The sequence below is a fragment of the Thunnus maccoyii genome, chromosome 10 (genome assembly GCF_910596095.1).
Source record: "Thunnus maccoyii chromosome 10, fThuMac1.1, whole genome shotgun sequence".
Lineage (NCBI taxonomy): Eukaryota > Metazoa > Chordata > Actinopteri > Scombriformes > Scombridae > Thunnus > Thunnus maccoyii.
The window spans coordinates 11373834-11393789 of record NC_056542.1 but is presented as its reverse complement, the minus strand read 5'-3'; the positions used below and the strand labels follow the sequence as shown (position 1 = coordinate 11393789).

At 42.3% G+C, this 19956-nt stretch overlaps 1 protein-coding gene across 1 annotated transcript; it reads left to right on the top strand.

Annotated features, from left to right (window-relative positions):
* Positions 1-417: 417 nt before the first annotated feature.
* stk40 (serine/threonine kinase 40) lies at positions 418-19070 on the top strand. The gene is made up of 11 exons (XM_042424635.1): positions 418-647; positions 4144-4270; positions 4783-4868; positions 5521-5664; positions 6757-6981; positions 7297-7349; positions 12706-12821; positions 14227-14371; positions 14805-14924; positions 15176-15260; positions 15377-19070. The coding sequence occupies exons 2-11, from the start codon at positions 4153-4155 to the stop codon at positions 15593-15595; spliced, it is 1311 nt and encodes a 436-aa protein (XP_042280569.1). The 5' UTR covers positions 418-647; positions 4144-4152; the 3' UTR covers positions 15596-19070.
* The last annotated feature ends 886 nt before the right edge of the window (positions 19071-19956 follow it).

Sequence of the window (19956 nt, the reverse complement as noted above, 5' to 3'; positions counted from 1 at the left end):
GAGGCATTGTTTATTATGTCATTTTATGTTTATGTGTTTGTATGTATACCATATGTTGACAATATATATACTATAAACATTACAAATATTTGTAATATACTGACAATATTTCACCACTGCAACTGTATTTTTAGTGGCTTAAAAGTCCATATGGGCCGGGTATTGGTATGTGCATAACACAATAAATAACAAAGTAACTATGATAGATATTTGCTTGTGCTGTTCCTTCTTGTAGTACAACAAACTTAATTTTAACTTCTTAAACTTTTCTGGAACAGACAACAATGATGCAATGCTGTTTCATTTAGCAACTTTTATTATGCAAAAAATGTCATCATCAGTGCGCAACCGTTTACTAGGAAAAAAACACATAGATGCTGTCATTGGTCGAGCGTAGCTGTCAATCAAGTAAGCGTGTGCGTCATTTCCGTTGTCAGGTGGTGCTGTCGCTGTGGAAAGATGCGATCAGAGAAGAGCGGAGGCTTTTCCTTAATTGCTCATTTCGGTAACAGAGGCTAAACAATCCGAAACCAACCCTCTGTGGTCTCTCCTGTTGAAGCCAAGTTTGTCCACCACAACGTTTTGCCTACGAAATGTCGATGTTGTAACGAGACAACGCAGACTTTACCCGGCGGTTTTGGCTCGAGGTAAGCGAGGTGGTTACTACGTTGCTATCTAGCTTTCTGGCACGGCTAGCCAGCTGTAATGTTACCTACTTTGTTTAAATGGCCTCCCGGCTGCTCTGTAGCCGTCAGCTCGGCGTTAGATAACGTCGCTCGCCAGCAATGACATTAAAACCTCTCCGGAACAAACGGATACGTGCTAAAGTAGTCGTAACCTAGCTCACGGCTGCTCGGTGTAGTTTGCACCGAAAGCTCAACTCCTTGTTGTGTTGTGTGCCCCTTTGTGTGGCCGGTGTGCTGCTGCTGTGGCAGCGTCTTTAGCCGAGGAATTCACTCAGCTTTTTTTCTGGTACTAAGTTTGTATGTGCTCTCCAGCTTGGTTTAATATTACCTTACGTAAATATACATCGTCAAAAAACATAAAGTGTTTAGTTAAATATCCGACACAGTCAGACGTTATCTAGCACCTTGTAATGCGGCTTAGCGTGTGTTTAAAACGACTCAGCGCAGTCAAATACTAGTTGTTGTGGGAAAAACACATTAGCACCTGTCTACCCAAGTTATTAGCTGTCCGTGGAGTCATTTTGCACAAGTTGCAAGGCATAACGTCAGCGTTAACTCTGCTGCTCGTCTCGTTTACACTGCTCGCTGCCAGAACTGAACGGTGTCCAGACCTTGTGGTCGCAAAATGGCACCAAACAACGTGTGACACTGTGTGCATTTGTAATTATTTTTTCGTCAAGCGATTTACAGTGTGACCTTGTGCCCACAGCCTTGTTGTGTTGGTCAAGGACGTCGTGATTGTAATATTGTAAGTTAGTCAACAACTGCAGTTAAAGGAAGGATAGATAGCGCTAGATGTGTGTGTGTGTATGCGCGTGTGTGTGTGAGATGACATGATTGATTGATTGACATGTCGTCCAAGCAGCAGGACGGAAGCCTGCATGACCTTCGAGCTGCTTTAACTCTTTGTCCTGTCTTGATCTATTTGTGGATCCATTGATTTGGATCACACCATCTCGCTGGCTTTATGGTTGCTCCAGATTTTGTCATTCACTCATATGTTTACTACCTGCTCAAGTGTCCTTTTGCTTTCTTTGTCTGTCTGGATACTACTTTGATTTTGCAATCAAGCTGTTCTTGCAGAGCCAGACAAGTAGCATGGAGTCTGGTGGGTGGATTTTTAAGACACCTACGTGGTTGTTTTGTTCTGATACTATTTAAGGAGCCCACATTTCTCGTGGGCACCGGCAGCGTGTCTCTCCTCCTTTTGTGTGATATGATTCAGAGGCTGTATCTGTTCTTGTCCTCCCTCTGGTACAGTCAGAGGCAGAGGCAGTCTTGCTTGCCAGATCACTGGCTGTGCAGAGAGGCACAGCAGTGTCAGAAAAGGATAGCTGTGTGCTGTCATTGCGCTGATGTCATTTAGGTCAGTGTGCATTAGTTGGTTGCATTGACCTTTGCTTTTTAGATGTGTAGGGGGTTGGCTCCGCAGCAGTACAGCTGGTTTTTTAGTAGGTAGATGAATAGCCTTGGGTCCATTTGCTGTGTGTTGTGTTGCAGATTCTGTCCATGAGTCAGTTTAGTTTTACAAGTCCAAGCTGCATGGATTAGTATGTTGGCTATGCGGCTGTAGAGAGAAGTAAATGCATACAAGGTAAAATCACAGATAACTGTTAAAAATGTAGGAAATTGCCACAAATGTAATGCCTGTTAGTTTTGGTTCTCTCTGCTTACTTTTAGTTAATCAAGCAGCTGTTCTTGTGCACCCGATCTACAATTTAAAATATATTTATCAGGCAGCACTGGAAGCAGTGTGTACATTGTCAATTCTGCTAACTGTGTTGGCTGCTGAATGAAAAAAGTTCAGACCATTTCCTACCCAGGAGCCTCATGAATTGCAGTAGTTGATTATCCATTGCTTTTCTTAGCTTGGTCTAGAGTAAGATGCTCGCTTACTATTGGCAGCGTGACTTGGTGTCACTCTGGCTTGTGCCATAAATGCTGTCAGAAAACCTCAGCTCATCAGACTCAGTGGGTGATGACTAGTGGAGATGGAGACAGATGGGCGAGAGACATGATGATGACACTGTCTGCTGTCTGGGATCACAAAAAGCCTCATAGAAGTGAGAATTCATACCAGCCCATACTGACTGCCAACTGTCCTGCCTCCATGCTGCCCAAAAACGCCAACTGGCGAGTGGTGCATGATTAGTTTTAAAACAAGAAGATTAATAATTCATTAACAAACTAATTTTCTTTAGTTTGTTCTACTTGCAAGACTGGCTACATATTCCGAAGTTTTTTGGGGTTAGTCAGTTCTCCGCTCTGTCTTGTCTGCAATTTAAGAGGAGCTGTGGATTTTATCAGTCTGAATCACCTCTCTTGTGTAGCTTAAACATTCATTCAGCTGTTATCAGTCTGACATTTCTACTTCATGTGTCAGTCTGTGTTGCCTTTCTTTTGGACATAACCTCGTTGAGCTTTTTTTTTTTTTTCTTTTATTTTATGACGTACATGTCAGAGGCTCTTCTTGGTGTCGTCACCTGGACATTTAAGCATTTCTGTCCAATGGAAACTCAGGACGACAGCAGGGTGAATCACTCCTCTCGGTTCAAGGCACCACTTCCCTGTTACGGGAAACAGATGGGGTTTCATCACATAGGAACTCAGTATCAGTAAACAAAGCATACCTCTTGCTCTCGAATTCTGGGAGGTAGATCTGCTGTGGCAGTTAAAATAGTATGTGTAATGATGATGTGTCACACTGTCACTGGTTCTTCTGGCATGTGAATCAAGTTCCTTATCATAGTGTAAGGGCTTGGCTTTTTTTGTGTGTGTGTGTATGTTTCAGCCTTGTTCGTACATGCATGTCTTGTCAGAGGAAGGTCTGCGCAGATAAGCTGGCTGTACAGATTTTGAGATAAAACACGCAGATTAAGAGCGGAAGGATTTTCTAAACCCATATCCACTGCAACAGGAAAAGCTAAAGATGGATGTGTTGTTCAGTGCTGAGACACAAATTAAAAAAGGCTTGTGTTTAAAGAACCTTATGCTAGTGTAATGCATTTACATGAATGCATTTAAATTGCAGATTGTGGTACATTTGCATTGCCTGTTGGGGAGATTGAATCTTAGGTGTCACCCTTGACACCAGCAGCCATCATTCTGAATGGAGCCGTAATGGCCTCACATTCACACTGAGGTGTTGGTAAATGTGTGGGAGGGATATTTAAAATAGGCTGGGAGGAGCTGCCCTGAAGTTTACCTCCTTTCACTTCTGTTCACCCTCATACCACTAATCAGTGCACTCTCCACCAGCCTGCAGGACTACTACTAAAGCTCTGGGTATAGTCTCTATTGTTAAATAGACTATTTATAAAACCATTGTTTGGTTACAGATTACTGGTGATAATCGTTGTCATCGTTGAAAGTTTGTGTCCTTGCAGTCACATGTATGCTCTTACGCTTTAACTTGACTATCTTATCCTGTGTACTAATCTGATTTATTCCCCCGTAGAGCTCCAGTATGTCCAAGCGGCGCTCGTCGGAGAGGGGGGCTGGAGAGACATCAGGCAGGGCCAGCAAGCTGCAATGTCCTGGGATATCTGGCAGTAACGCCAAGAGAGCTGGGCCCTTCATCCTTGGTAAGGAATCTACTAGTGTTTGCTCAAGCCCCAAAAGTATGAAAATAGTAGCCTGTCAGAAACGCCTGTTTGGCTAAGATTGCATCTACAGTGTAATTTTTTTGTGTAGTGTGTTTATGTGTTGCTTGTATCCATGCAGGAAATCAGGAAGGGTATGTGTCTGTGTGTGTGTGTGATTGTAAGAGTCGCGGGGTGTCTCTGTGTGTACGTACGCCTGAGACAAGAATGTGAAGAATTTTGCTGATCCCCATGACATCGGCCAGAAAGGTCTGAGACTGTGTTGGAGCAAGGTTATTTCTTCCCTCTGGAAGATGTGTTTCTCTCGCATGCTCTCAAACTTGTATGTTTTCTCTACTACAAAACTCAACTGCAGAGTGCCAAAGAAAACATTACACTTTGGGTGTTAATGGGTACATGCACATGCAGTCTTTAATGAGTTGCAGTGAGAGCACACACTCCGGCATGTAGCCTGCCTTTTGGTCATGCAGCTGTTCCCTTTCTTATACTTGCAGGGCCTCGCCTGGGCAACTCACCAGTGCCCAGCATAGTGCAGTGTCTGGCCAGAAAGGACGGCACCGATGACTTCTATCAGCTTAAAGTAAGTGTGTGTGGTCGGCTCTTTGTCTGTGTTTTTCTTTATGACAAACACAATAAGTTAAGCACATGATTCAACAGAAAATGGAGCATATAATTCAAAACAAAGCTATGATGTTCCAGTAGACATCTGAACCTTTGACCTTCCTTTGTTGGTGTTCATTTTATGGCCCCCTGTTTCAGTCTGGCACAAACAACAAAACCACAGCAAGGGCAATCTGTTTATTGGGGCTATCCAATGTCTGTTACACAACGGAGCGCTATAGGAGAGGAATGGAAGGGAGGAAGGTAGCGCCCCACCTGGAATGCCAACTTTTAACCCTCATGACCATGTAGTGAGTCAGTGCATGACCCTCCCCTCATACCCGTGACTACAGCGCCTCGGTGTCTGCTGCACAGCTTGTTTACTTTGCATTGGGATATGAGCCACTGTTTTAAAGCTGTACTCCTGATTGCCAGCTCCACTCCACAGACTGTAACTTCTTGTTTACATGCTTAACAGATGTAACTCACTGTCATGTCTTCAGTCATTAAAACGTTTAGTGTCAGGATTGAAGATAATCTTCAACAAATATGGTTAAAGCTGTCTCCACTGTCTGATCCTGTGCAGGCTGACCTCTAATGTTTGCTCTGTTCTCTTGTGCGGTAAATGGTAGATCCTGACGCTGGAGGAGCGAGTGGACTCTGCTGGGGAGACTCAGGAGGAGAGGCAGGGGAAGATGCTGCTGCACACAGAGTACTCCCTCCTTTCTCTGCTGCACAACCAGGATGGGGTGGTCCACCATCACGGCCTCTTCCAGGTAAACTGAGCTCTGCATTACATTTGCCAGTTAAGTTACATTCCTGTTGACATGTGCATATATCTGTCAAATAATTCATCTCATGGACAAAGAAGGAAAATAGTTCCTCTTTTTTTTTTAAATTTTTTATTTTTTTATGATTACTCAGAACAATGTAGGCGAGCATTCTGTATGATTAAGCAAGATATAAAACACCGACATCATCATGGAGAAGTTTCTGTCACTTTCTGTTCAGTTCAGAATATGGCATCATCATAAATTACAAGTAACAACATGCTCTTATCAGCTCTTTAATCACAGAGGTACACTTGTCATTAGTCCAGCCAGCTGCTTGTATTTTCCTTATCAGGGTTGTTTCAATAGAGAAGTGAGCATACCATTAAAAGCCATATTTATCCGCAGTCATTCTCTATTCACAGCCCCATCCATTCACAATGAGACCCCCTCCCTCACCTGTCTTCCCGTCTGCCTCCTCCTCTAACTTTGTTATTGTTCCATCTGCCTTCTCTCTCTCTCTTTGTTTTCCCTCTTTGTCTCTCTTTCACATCCTGCCTGTTCCACTCTGCCGGTGTTCTCAGAATAGCAGCATTGAGCCATGCGCTCTGATTCGTTTAGGTCTGCAATATTGATTGGATTATTATGGTGCATCTTCACTGGGAGAACCAGTTAATAATGAAAGCTTTCAGGGGTGGACTGCATCTAAAAAAAAAAAAAAAAATGACAACCTGATACAGAAATCAATAAGAAGTGGTGTCTCTCCTTAGACTGGAGTTGGAGGAAGAAGAATGACCTTTGTTATTCGTCCTTCACCACCCAGTGTGGAGGAGTAGATGTGTCTCATTCACATTGGCTACATGCAGGCTGTTGATTGATGGCCTCTACCCTGCTTGAATCTATTTCCTTCTAAGCTGAATGAATCAGCTTGATCATCCGGTATAGTACAAGAATCAGTTTGATGCATTCAACTTATATTGATTTGACGCAGTCAGAAAGTGCTTCTGAAATACATTACATCAACAGCTGTGTCCACTCACAAAGGAAGCGCCTTCCCGAAGATCTCCGCTCACACTTCTCTTTGTTGTCGTTCCCCAGGATCGAGCTTACGAAATAGTGGAGGACATGGAGGCCAACAAGGTGCGCAAGATGAAGAAGCGGATCTGCCTCGTGCTGGACTGTCTGTGCGCTCATGACTTCAGCGACAAGACGGCAGATCTAATAAACCTTCAGCATTATGTCATAAAGGAGAAGCGACTGAGCGAGCGCGAGGCCATAGTCATCTTCTACGATGTGGTGCGTGTGGTGGAGGCCTTACATAAGGTGAGTCTAAGGCAGGATTAAGGTGGACTACTCCAAGATAAGCTGCATTTGTCTAAATAAAAAATAATCACATGATCCTACAAAACACAAACATACAGTTCTCTATTTTCATCAATGAAGAAAGCTTTCATACTACACTGTTTTTGTAAGTTACAAGAGAAATTGCTTTGTTTTTGTTTGCTGGTGGCACATCCTTTCTGATTACTCATTTCCCATGCTCGTGTGCCACTCCCAGAAACAAAATGATTGTTTTGATACCAATGATCCACTGAGCACAAGAACTTTTTTTTTCTTCTCTCTCTTTCCTGCCTGCAGAAAAACATTGTGCACAGAGACCTCAAGTTGGGAAACATGGTGCTGAACAAACGGTAAGATGAAACTCATTCACTCATTCAGCCTTTGATGGCCAAAATGGGTTGGGCGATGTTCTCCATAGTTGGATCGCCCTATAGTCACCCTGTCAGATTGCCAATACTTGAAGTTGGGGGCGGGTGGGGGGGGGTGGGCGTATTCGTGCCACTATCAGATAACAAATACAGTCTATTATGTTGTTTTTATTGCTATTACTACTCCTACTACTACTACTATTAGGAGTAGAATTAGTAGTACATTTATTCGTTTTTATTCAATAATTTATTATCTGTTTAGCATTTTTTTTGAATCCCTTTTTAAAAGTCTGTGTGTCTGTGATTGATGCGACAATATCACAGCATCATGTTCCGTTTAACAGTATTATCTTCTCTTTTATATCACAATCCAAATCATATCCATAATGTTAACTACTCTTATGGAGCGCAGAGCAAAGTTTTGGTGAACACTGGGCAGACATATGGAGAACAGAGAAGCGGTGTGGAAAAGAGACCGCAAACTAGCTTGTAATTAAGGATTTAAAATTAATCACTCGTGCTGATTAACAGGGGTCATTACAGCAGGCGGACATGCCACTCCACAAGAAACATCTCTATATGCACATTAGAGCGCAGATTCTAGAGATCTTTTATAACATCTTAGTTCTGATAGTAAGTTAGTTGAAATCGCCTTAATAATTGGCTTAGGAAAAATGAACTGTCAATATACAATCCGATTGCCAATCATATAAGCCACTGGGCACAAGTCTAATGGCCAATAACCTCTCTCATTAGACCGGGTCAGTCATTTTAGCCTGCCAGTAAGTCATTCTATCTCAGCTCACGTGTGAGAGAGGCCTTTGCCGGCCCCAGCAGCCTGTATCCAGTGTGCAGCTGGCTTTGAACCCAAGCAGGGGTCACATTCTCAGACTAAGAGTGAGATCAGTTGAAGGAACCTAAAGCCTTTCTCTTTCTCTCTTTTGCTTGACTCTGGGTCTATGTGTTGAGTAAAGGCTGATGATTCATTCCCCATGGCTGGATTTTTTTTTTTTTTTTTTTTTTTTTTTTTTTTTTTTTTGAAGCGGAGGGTGGACTGGACTCTGGTGCAAAACAGAGAAAAGAATATGCCACTGCTTTGTTCTCGGTGGGAGAGACGAGTGTTTGGGGTGGCGGGGGTGCAACAGGACCCTGGTGAGTGCACCTCAGGTCACAGCTGCAGTTCAGATAGGCCCTGCAGAATGGAAAACTACTCATCTGTAAAGCCCTCTTCAAACATCATATGTATGAGTGTGTGTGAGAGAGATAGTTTGTGTATTTGGGGTTGAAAGCCACTCTTACAGTGTGAATACTGCTATTTTAGCTGCTACTCACTTTTCCGATACGAATTTTAGACCTGCAACTAATGATTATTTTCATAATTGATTCATCTCTTGCTTATTTTCTTGATAATCGATAATTCGTTTGGTCCATAAAATGTCAGAAAATGGTGAAAAATGTCAATCACTGTTTCCCAAAGCCAAAGATGACGTCCTCAAATGTTTTGTTTTGTCCACAACCCAAAGATATTCAGTTTACTGTCATAGAAGACTGAAGAAACCAGAAATTATTCACATTTAAGAAGCTGGAAACAGAGAATTTGGACTTTTTCTTCTTAAAAAAAGGGCTCAAAACCATTAATCGATTATCAAAATAGTTTGTGATTAATGTAATAGTTAGCAACTAATCGATTATTCGTCGTGGCTCTAATGAATATGTCCAAGTTGTGAGGAATTCAGACAGCTTTTGCATTAGTCTATGGTGGGTTGTCTGAACAGCAGAGCTCTGCGTCCACATTCTTCGGGATGCTGATTAACATCCTACAAAGCCAGTCTTCTCATTTAGAGAAACATGACTAACACCGACACACACGCACTCGGGTGTTCCTACGCACGCTTGCGCACACCTTCGCATCCAAACATCTAGCGTGCTCGTATCATGCACAAGTGAGCCTAATCACAGAGTTGTCTCACAGTCTACTCCTCGTACACGGGCTGCATTTGTGAGTACGTGTATTGAGATGTCACGTTCCCGGCTTATCTTTTTATCACTCACACACTCTACGTCTCGGGCATCACGCCCCATTGCCCCCACCAGCAGCACCAGCAGCAGTAGCAGCAGCAGTAGTGGCGGTGATGAAACAGGAGAGTGTTTTGGTCAGGGGAGGAGGGTGGCGGGGAGCGGAGCAGATGAGCGGAACACTCCGTCCCAGCTGGAGACAAAGGAGAGGCCTGCCAAAGGCCCCATAGCTCAGAGCTGACTCACACCACAATGCACGTCACACACACACACAAATACACACATACATGTGCGCACACAGTCATCATTTATTTACCCTCTACTCTGCTTTTTCTCTATGTTCTTTTACACCCCAATCCCTTTCCTGCCTTTATTGTCTTTATGATTTGTCCCCTTTTGTCATATCCTCTTTTCTTTTCACTTTTTCCTCTCTCCTTCATGCATCATACTCAGCTTGCACGCATGTTTCCTCACCACTCGCTCCACCCTGAATGTGTATGAATGTACAGTCAGAATGGGAAGGATAATAAAGAGATGGACTGATCCCAAAATCCCCTCCTCCTCCTCCTCCTCCTCCACCTCCTCTTCCTCCTCCTCCTCCTCCTGATTCTTGTCGTCACTCTGGGAAAGGCACCGATGCCATCAACAAGCTCAGCAGTTTATGCAAGAATTATGCGATTTCCTCTTGCATAGCCAGCTGTTATGAAAGCAGGATGTCATAAATCAATCTGCAGGGTTGTTGACTATGTATGTTGGGGCTCTATTGACTTCCTACATTTTAGATGTATTTCTAAGGGGCCACGGCCATTCATAAACAAATACTCACTGCAGCAAGTTCTTTTGTCCTCCTGTCAGTTTACATCAGCAATATTGTATTGGGTGACAGATAGACTGATACTGACTGAACTAGAAGTGAGTAGATTGTTATTTGTGCTGTGTGGAATAAAAATGGGGGTGAAAGAGAATTTACACTGGAATTATTCTTGTAAATTTTGATATTACCTTTTTGAAACGTACAAAGCTGTTAAATAAAAAGTTGCTATGATGCAATAATGTGCACCTTGGAAATAAAAGATAAAAACGTTTGCTACAGTAAAGCGTGGGTTTCAGTGAAACCCACCGAATCATTGCTTCCCAACAGTTCTGAGAAATGAAATTTGCTGGTCTCAGAAAAAAAGTTGCCCCGCGTTTATCCTCCCTTCTCGTCAGCTGGTGTATTTTCAGCAAAATGTTGCTGGGAGGTAGGAGAAGTCGGGGGGGGGGGGGCTGTTTAGGTTTCTGGTTTCCTGACTACCCGGGGTCACATGACCAGGAAGCAGCGATGGTGTGGTCTCCTCAGTCCTCAGGGACCCTTGCCTCACGAGGCAAACATGCAATTTCATTTACCCAATCTCCGGTGCAAGAATAGAAGCCCGAGTCGTGATGCACACAGACAAAAGAACAGACTCCATAAAGGAAGCTTTTATGTCGAGGGTCCTTGAAGCATTGCACTCTGTTCCTCTGGCCCATCCTTCTGCAGATCACAAGAACCCTATATGGTTAAAGAGACTTGGATCACAAAAGCTGATGAAGGGTTGAATCACATAAGTAGCTGGAAATTATGTGGACCGAAGGTTCTGAGGAAAGATTGAGATCGTAGCATTTGGTTGAGTGTTTGACAGGAATTGGCTCCAGACGCTGTAATGGGAGCAGTGAGTTGGGTGATGGAGCAGGGTGTGAAAGTGAGAGAGAATAGGGGAAGCTGTTGACCTAAGGCTTTTTAGAAAGCGGATGTGGGTGAGGAGCATGATCCAGAGAGGACCCAGGCTCTAGACCGCGGCTTTTTTGTGTGCGCTCATGTGCTCTTGAGTGTATTTCTGTGTGTGTTCTCTGGTGTGTACTTGTTTAGCATGGGAGTGATTGTGTGGGTGCACTTGAAGTTGAGCATTTGTGTACATATTTTAAATCTTCGTGAGCTTTATATATTCGTTTGCCAGCCCATCACCATTCAGGCTTAGTCATCAAGACAATTATCCCAAGCCACAAGTTGACTCATATGTTTGTCAAAGTGTGGCTTTTTTATTTTCTCTTTCTCCTCCAAGGGAACACAGAGATTTAGAACAGTCCACAGTCCTTCAGCTTTAATACTGTTAGGTTTCACTCTGCCAAAAGCAAACTCAATTTACCTTGATGAGTCAGACAAAATATAGTGCCGCATTGTTTCCACAGAAACCAAATTAATCAAACATCGCTGCTAACAGCAGTAGGTCTTCACAGACTTTGAAGCGCCAGAGTGTCTGGAGTGGTTTTGTTCTTAAAATGTCTAAAGCCATCGGCTAAAACAATGATGTCGATGATAAACTTAGTTCATGTAGAGCATTGTAGTTTACAGAAAGCTTTACAGGAAAACACATTCAAGAAAAAAGTCACATTAAAGAATTATGTACAGTAAATCCCTAATGCAGGCTGCCCAAAGAGTTTTGAGGCCATCTATAGTTGAAACTAAAGGACAGTTAAAGAGACTCTGCTCATGGTTAAAGAACAATTCAAATTTGCTCTGTATTTGTGCAAATGTAATAGTACTTGCATGTACTAAATATGTAGGACATCTTTCTGATTACAACTGCTTTTGCACAATTTAGATGTTGTCAATAGTTGCTAAGGTCTGAAGATCAATAGCAGATTTTTTTTCTATAAGATGAACCGGCATGTTTAAAAATAGAGAATAGAAATAGAGAATAAACCATCTTCTAGTGTGAGTGAGACAGATAATCTACAAGGATTTACTAAATCAAATCAAATACATTTTTGAAGAACTTGTGGGACAACATCATTTACAGTGCACAGGGAGACCTCCAGACAGTTTTAAAAGTCTTATATTTTCTTATTCTTAAAGAATTCTCCACATCTCTTACTACAAGTATAGTACAAGGAAATGGGAGACTTTTCTTCTAATAAGGGTTTGCATACTTTTGTTTTGCATCTGTCAATCATGAGATACTCATGTATTTTTAAGGCCCAGCGAACCGTAAGATTGTTAAAACAACAAGGCATACTAGCAAGTTCTCCCCGTCTCTGTCAGCCTGTGTTTACTTCATGCTTCGAGCTGTGAGTGTGCAGTGTTTCACATTCTAAACTTAACATTTGTTATGATGAGTAAGACCGCCTTGCCACTAAGTATTCACCATAGTTTGTTAAAGGGGAGAATCCAGAAAGTGTTCATCACCAGCGAGAGTCTTCGGAAATTTTAGAGTATTATTCTAGTAGTCGTGCTTTGATTCAAAATCAGAAGTATGGAAGGTATTCATGAGGTTTGTGTGTGCTTGTTTGTGTGTGCTTGTAGAACACACCGAATCACCATCACCAACTTCTGCTTGGGAAAACACCTGGTGAGCGAGGACGACCTGCTGAAAGACCAGAGAGGAAGTCCGGCCTACATCAGCCCTGATGTATTAAGTGGTGAGTGAAAAACAGACATTTTTGCATGCATGTTCTTTTAAAGCACAATATCTACATCACACAAGGTGATTTTTCAGACACCCTGCAAAGTGCTGAAAAGGTCCTTTCTGACATTTGGTCGTGGGGTTTGCATCAGCCATTATTTGTCTGTCACTCCTTTCTGTAGTGACTTACTATGTGTGCACTGGTGTGAAAACCTTCCTCATTGCCTTAGATTTGATACTGTCCAGTGTTAAATATGAAGTAGGATTCACTGTTGTAGTCACTGCAAGAGATACACACTTGTCTGATGTATTTCCCTTAATGACAGTTTTTAAAGGCCAGTAGCTCTCTTTTAAAAGAGTGACCCTCGTTGATGTGGGTCCAGATGGGATCCTGGGATTCTTTTAAAGAGCATTGCGTAACGTGAAGCAGTCAGTCTTGTGTTTGATTTTCCGGTTATTAGGCAACAAGAAAGAGGTTGTGTTGCAATCTCGGACTGACAAAAGCTAGAAATAGCTTTTTTTTCTGCCTTTGTTTGTGTAATCACTGTGATGTTGCATTTACTTTGTCTGTGAAAAGCGGAAATCCATTTTTATTGTTCAGCTCATTTGTCAAATGTGCAGACCTGAGTGCTACACACCAATCATGCTGATGCTGCATACTCTTCATGATAGACCCCAAATCTGTCAGTTTAAACATTAATTTCCAGAGTTTCAGCCTGGGCAGTGTACAAGATTTTAAACAGAAAGTGTTCACCTTTAGCCACTCAAACTGTAGATAAAACACGGGCATGTATATCAGCATAACGTGACAGGCACACAATTAAACAGAGCCTCAGTGACTCACACAGTGATGACTCACTAGAGGGAAACTACTCCCATCTACCCCCTTCCCCTCCCATCCCCTGCCTGCCTGCCTGCCTGTGTGTGTGAGTGTGTGTGTGTGTGTCACAAGCTTTAACATAATTGCCTGCTGCTGTTGCTGCCGCCTGCCTGGCTGTAATAATACTGCCTATGGTCATGCACAGCCATGATGTTCCCCCCTCACCAGCTCTAGTTTATTCATCACCAATCCACAGCTAATTTAATGGCTTAGGGGTTAATTATAACAGCAGTTTTGCCTTTTTAAAAGACAGTGGTGTGCTGGAAACTTCTTGGAAATTTAATGGATGTGGAGTCAACGCTTGTGTTTGTCTTTGCTCATCTTGTTAATCATTAGACCTGGTGACTTGTCAAGAATTGAACCCGTTGATCACGTCTGAGTCACAGAGGGCAAAAACTTTCATGGCACTTAATAAAATGTTGATTTCAGCCTTTATGGCTTTTCTGTTCAATGGAGGATAGTTAAGTACTTTTTTATAATTTGAAAGTTACATCTGTTGATATCAAACGCTTATCCTATCCCCTCTCTGTCTTGTTCCCAGGTCGGCCGTACCGCGGTAAACCTAGCGACATGTGGGCTCTTGGTGTGGTCCTGTTCACCATGCTATATGGCCAGTTCCCCTTTTATGACAGCATACCTCAAGAGCTCTTCCGTAAGATCAAGGCTGCTGAATACTCTATCCCAGAGTGAGTACTTTCCCTGTCTGTGTGTCTGTGTTTGGAGATTTATCCAGAGCATTGCAACTGAACTCTACTAACAACATAATATATTAAACACACTTACTGTACTTTGTACTGTTTGTCCTCCATTCGGTGGTGTAGAATTACACATGAATTAATAAAATAAAATGAGTTTTTACAGAAGATTGTTAGAATATTTTTGAGCATGTGACCAAAACAGACTGCATGGCATACAGACCTTCAAATGAAGTAAAAATGTGTCTGAAAAATGTTTTAATGTAAAACATTTACTGAGAATTTACCACATTTTTATCATCAGTTTCAATCTGAAGTAGTAATGGCAATATAATCCTTCAGTACTGGCCTTGTAGACTTGGACTTATGGTCACATTTTGCCAATAAAACTGTCCCTTGCTGTTCCCCCTCCACCTCCTCACAGGGATGGTCGTGTGTCAGAGAACACGGTGTGCCTGATCCGTAAGCTGCTGGTGCTGGATCCTCAGCAGAGGCTGACTGCAGGAGAGGTGCTGGAGTCCCTTAGTGCCATCATTGCCTCATGGTAATTGCTCCCCCTGCTGGATGTCAGAATCATTACATTTGAATGGGTTGATTCTCAAGTCTATTTATTGTATTGTAAACTATTTATTGAGTTTATTGTTTGTGTAAAATGTCTACTACTAGTTGCCATGAGTGTTTCATAGACAGTTTCATGGTCTGCACATATTTGAATCCTGTACAATTATTGCACACTGGCAATTTCAAATTGTCAGGCTCACCATTGTTAATAATCATCCTTGTTGTAAACCACAGGCAATCTGTTTCGTCATTGAGTGGCCCTCTGCAGGTGGTACCGGACATTGATGATCAGGTCAATCACTCAGAACATCTGCAAGAGGCAAGATCTTGTTTGGTTTGCTTGGTCTTACATCATGTTAACAGTATTTTTCAGATTTTATTTAGATTAGCACAAACGTTGCAGCACATTGAACAGAATATATTTTCTTCTTCCAGGCCAAGGTGATAGAAGAGTCTTCACAGTACGAGTTTGAGAACTACATGCGCCAGCAGCTGCTGCTGGCTGAAGAGAAGAACACTATCCATGAGGCCAAGAGCTTTCTCACCAAGCGTCAGTTTGGCAGCATCCCACCTGTAAGGCGTCTGGGCCACGATGCCCAGCCTGTCAGTCCCTTAGATGCTGCCATCCTGGCACAACGTTTCCTCCGGAAGTAGTCCTCAACCACCCATCTCAGAGTCTCTGGCCTCCCCAGGGAGTAAAGACACCTGCGGAGTCCAGAGAAGACTGAGGATAAGCCCTAAAACTGAACTCGCATACATGGGGCCCAGCCCAAATCAGGGTACAGACGGCCCCATATGTAGGTGGGCTTTGGGCAAGCTAGGTGGAGCAGGCATGAGGAGGGTACCAGAACAAACTGCCAACCCAGAACTTGACTCCCCATGTCTGAGATCCTCCAGTGAAATATGGAAAGGCCTGGAGGAAGATCTGAACCAAAGGTTCCTTGCCCTCAGGTCACCCACAGTCAGATCTCACTGTGCAACCAACCTGATGGCACAGTCGCACATGGGGCTAATACAAGGCTCTGCCTGGAGTGTTGAAGAGAATATTAACCCCATATTCCTCATCCTCCTTTGAGATCTCTCTACTTTAACACTTTCCCATCAACTCTGGATCTCCTGAGCAATACAGGACCAGAATCATGTAGCAACCCCTTTCTCTTCCTAGTGGTTAATGGTATTGCCTCAAGTCAGATCATCTGATCACAGATGTCACTTCTCTATACCTCCATTCCACCCTCCTCCTCTCACTCCTTCCTCTTCCTCTCTGCCGTTTTCCTGTATCGAAAATGATCCAGACTGGTCCTGTTTGTAACTCTGACTTCAAATCAATCTACCTCTCTGTCTCTCTTCTCTGTTGGTAAACCATGCTCACTGTTCTGAGACAAGGGATTGTAACAATGGAGTCTTGATGCCACCAGTGACATAAAGCATTAATGTTTTCTGTCAGAGTGATAATGCTTGAAACCATCTCAGTGGTTTCGAAAAATCTGAATAAGCTTTTTATCATATTTACCTTAATAAGTAGCATTTTATCCCTACCTTTGGCATTGAAGATACTGAATATCAAAGTATGTGTACAAGCATCCTTTGATATTTGCAGAATGCATTGTCTCTTGCTTTTTGCTCATCCCTGTGGAAATCTATTTTTAGCATCTAGGCAGCTAGTGTGAGGTACCTGGAAGTCACAATGCCAAGAACTGAATGGGAAAAACTGTTGGATCCTCCATGCCAAGGCATATTGATGGTAACGCTTCCTCAGTGCCATTATAGTGAAGATCAGGCACTGTCATGTTTCTATTGCCAAAAATCATGTCTTAAAATGATTCTTAGCCAAGGAACTGGTACCCACAGCCTCATTCAGAATCAAATGGCTTCCAGGTATTCCAACTTCCCTGTTTCTCTTTATCAAGACAGATCATGGGACAAGTGTTGTTGTTTTTTTTCTCAGTATGAATGTGAACTGTCATTGTACACTTTGATACATCTGCAGTATCATGTGTGTGTACGTGTGTACGTGTGTGCGTGTGTGTGTGTATGTTTCTGGCAAGGGTCTGCAGAGCTGTCGAGCTGTTAACCTCTGACAGTCGCAGACCCTTTAAGCTATCCTCCAATCTTTTGTGTTCTGTTATCTGGCCTGCCGCCTCCGTGGCAGACACTGTGAAAACCAGAGCAGGCTTTGCAAAGACAGGGCTTGACTGAATGTTTTACTGAGTCATGGATGCCTAGTTAAGATTGAAAAGTATCACATATCTATTGCCATTCTCAAGCCCTCTCTCTAGCTACATGCTTGTAAATGCTTGTATTATCCCACTATAGGCTCTCTGCGAGACTAGCTGGTGGCTGGTAATCGATACTGTAACATTTCATAGAGAAATGAAAATACAGATTCATAGGTTTTAAGTTTAGTTGCTGGGTCATCTTGGCTTTTGATGTGTTTTTCTCTTTTTTCAAAGTGTTTCTTCAAACCATGGCAAAGCTACTAACCAGTGACTGTTAGGCATCTGTACACTGCAACTTGCCTTTGCGTATTGGTACCTGCTTTAGGCTATCTAGACTTCTTCCTATTTATATTCATACTGTTGCATGATCATAGGCTCTGGAATATTTTCAAATGTCTTTCTTTCTTTTCTCCTTGTAATTCATGTTGATTTATTTATTCACTTGTGTAGACTTTTCCCCCAAACCACTGGGGCTTGTATCACAGACGGTGATCAGTTAGTCAGAGGATATTTCCATTTCAAGGAAATGTTCTAGGCGTAACTTAAGCTGGTGAAACAAGCCTCAAATCTCTTTGCTCTCACAGCTTTAAGAAGTGTTGTTAACTCCAACAGTGGTTCTACTTTAGCCATCTCATTTTGATTCTTTCAGCCTCATTCATGAAAGAGTAGCATCTGGGTTTTTTTTTTTGTTTTGTTTTGTTTTTTTTCCTTTTTTGATTCCGAAATCATTTTCTTGCCATTTTGCCACAAAGTCTGTGGTCAACTTAAGCTACACTAATAACGAGACTGACTTTTGCATAGTTCTATTTTTTACAAAATACAAAATGATACTCGCACATGATCTTGATTTATGGGAGGGTTTTTTGTAGTGTTTTTTTTTTTTTTCCTGTCAGTAACCCCAAATCCCCTACACAAGGTTGCACTCTCTGGTCAGTATGTAAATATGTACCATCATGACTGCGCCAGTCTTATTGTATGTAGTTCCACCCAGCGAGATACCAACTCTGTTTCAACACATGCCGATTGACGTGCATTATAGGCCACGTTGGCCATCAACCACCACATCCGGAGGCTAAAATAATATGTAAAGAGAGCTGTTGGCTTTCTCCCACCTCAATGTGAATTCCATGGGTATACAGCAGTATTGTAGTTGTCTAGGTGGTTCATCAGAAAAAGAGGGTGTTTCATCAACACCATAGCCATCGCTGAATGCTGACATTAAGTGATCGTCTGTGGAAAGTGTCTTACGCCATCTTCCATGAGGCCCAGTATAGCCCAACTACAGAATAGTAACTAGAGGTTCAATATACCCTTGATGTAGATGTTATTATCTGTACCCCCCTTAATCAAAAAGTGTTTCACTTTCTAGCTAGTGGATTGTACCACATTCAATGTTTGTTTTACAGAGTTGTATTGGTAGACTGCAATGTGGATTGAAAAGCATGGAAATAGTGTGAGGTTAAGCTCTGTGTAAAACATGTGACTGTTGCATGATTTTGAACTTGCAAGGTGCGCTGGAGTAACAGACTCTTTGGGTCCTACAGGAAACTCTAAAGCAACAATGGATATACCTGTCAATTGGATAGTAGTAAAATTGTATGAATAATTTTCACAAAGTTCAGTTTTTATGATGATTTTTCTCCCTGCTTCTAAAGTCATAAGTCTTCAGTATATAACCAATATATTGTTGACTGTTTCAACTGGAAACTTGGTGTAGGATATGAAATGTGTAGTTAAAAACCCAATGGGATAATTTGTTGTAAGCTGCTTGGTCAGAAATGGGCATCTAGATACAGAAAACTGCGTAATTGTACAGATGAAAAACACGTTTGTATAAAAAACATATTTTTCTACTTCATCAGATCTCTACATGCATGTCAGCAATAAACTTTGATATGGAAACATTCAAATTTGTGATGCCTTTTGTATTGTAACACTTTCTTTTCCCACCAGTAGGTGGAGCAGTTTGTAAAAAAATCACACTAAAGCCAGCAGTAGGAGTATGTTCAATGTTGGCTTTTTGTGATGAATGTTTTTCTTTGTTGGCTTCCACATATTTCTCAAACAGATGTGGACAGTACAATCTACAGAAAATGTACTTCTGTGCCAATCATCTGTATGTACCTTTACATGATGAGGTCTCAGCATGATGGTCTCTGCATGAAGAAGGAACAGAATATAGAATGATCAACTGTGCGTCTATACACTCTATCTTGCGGTGAGTGGGGTTTTGGACCAGACTGAGGTGGACTTGCTCAAACAGGAAGCCTCCTGCTGATTCTGACAGCATCGCAGGACCCTGTGGGCCGCTCTGCTGATTCCCCCCCTCACCTCAGGCCTTCGAATGCAAACACATCCTCTTGAGCACGCCATTAATTCCATTAGAAATTGTTTCATGGCTGCCAAAAAACACACATGGAAAGCTCATCATAAGCAGGCCTGACAGACACATTGGATTATTTTAGTGATAATGGTATGTGAAAATGTTGCATGAAGAGTCACTGCATACTGTAACATTGTAGAATCAGTTTTGTAGTAAACCGCACTGATACACACCTACATGTGTTCACATTTTACCAGAAAGATAAAGCACAGAAGTGTCTTCCACTGAAAGCTGGGAGTTAAATCTTCAGACAAATCAACGGATCAAACTTGTGACCTGCAGGTTGCAGATCAGTTTCAGTGAAAAACTAGTGACTAAAAGCAAAACTCTTGTGCTGACTCATTCAATAGAAGAAGAAGTCAGTACAGAGTAACCTTTCCCACCCTTCTGAGAGCTTGTCACATTTGGGGCTC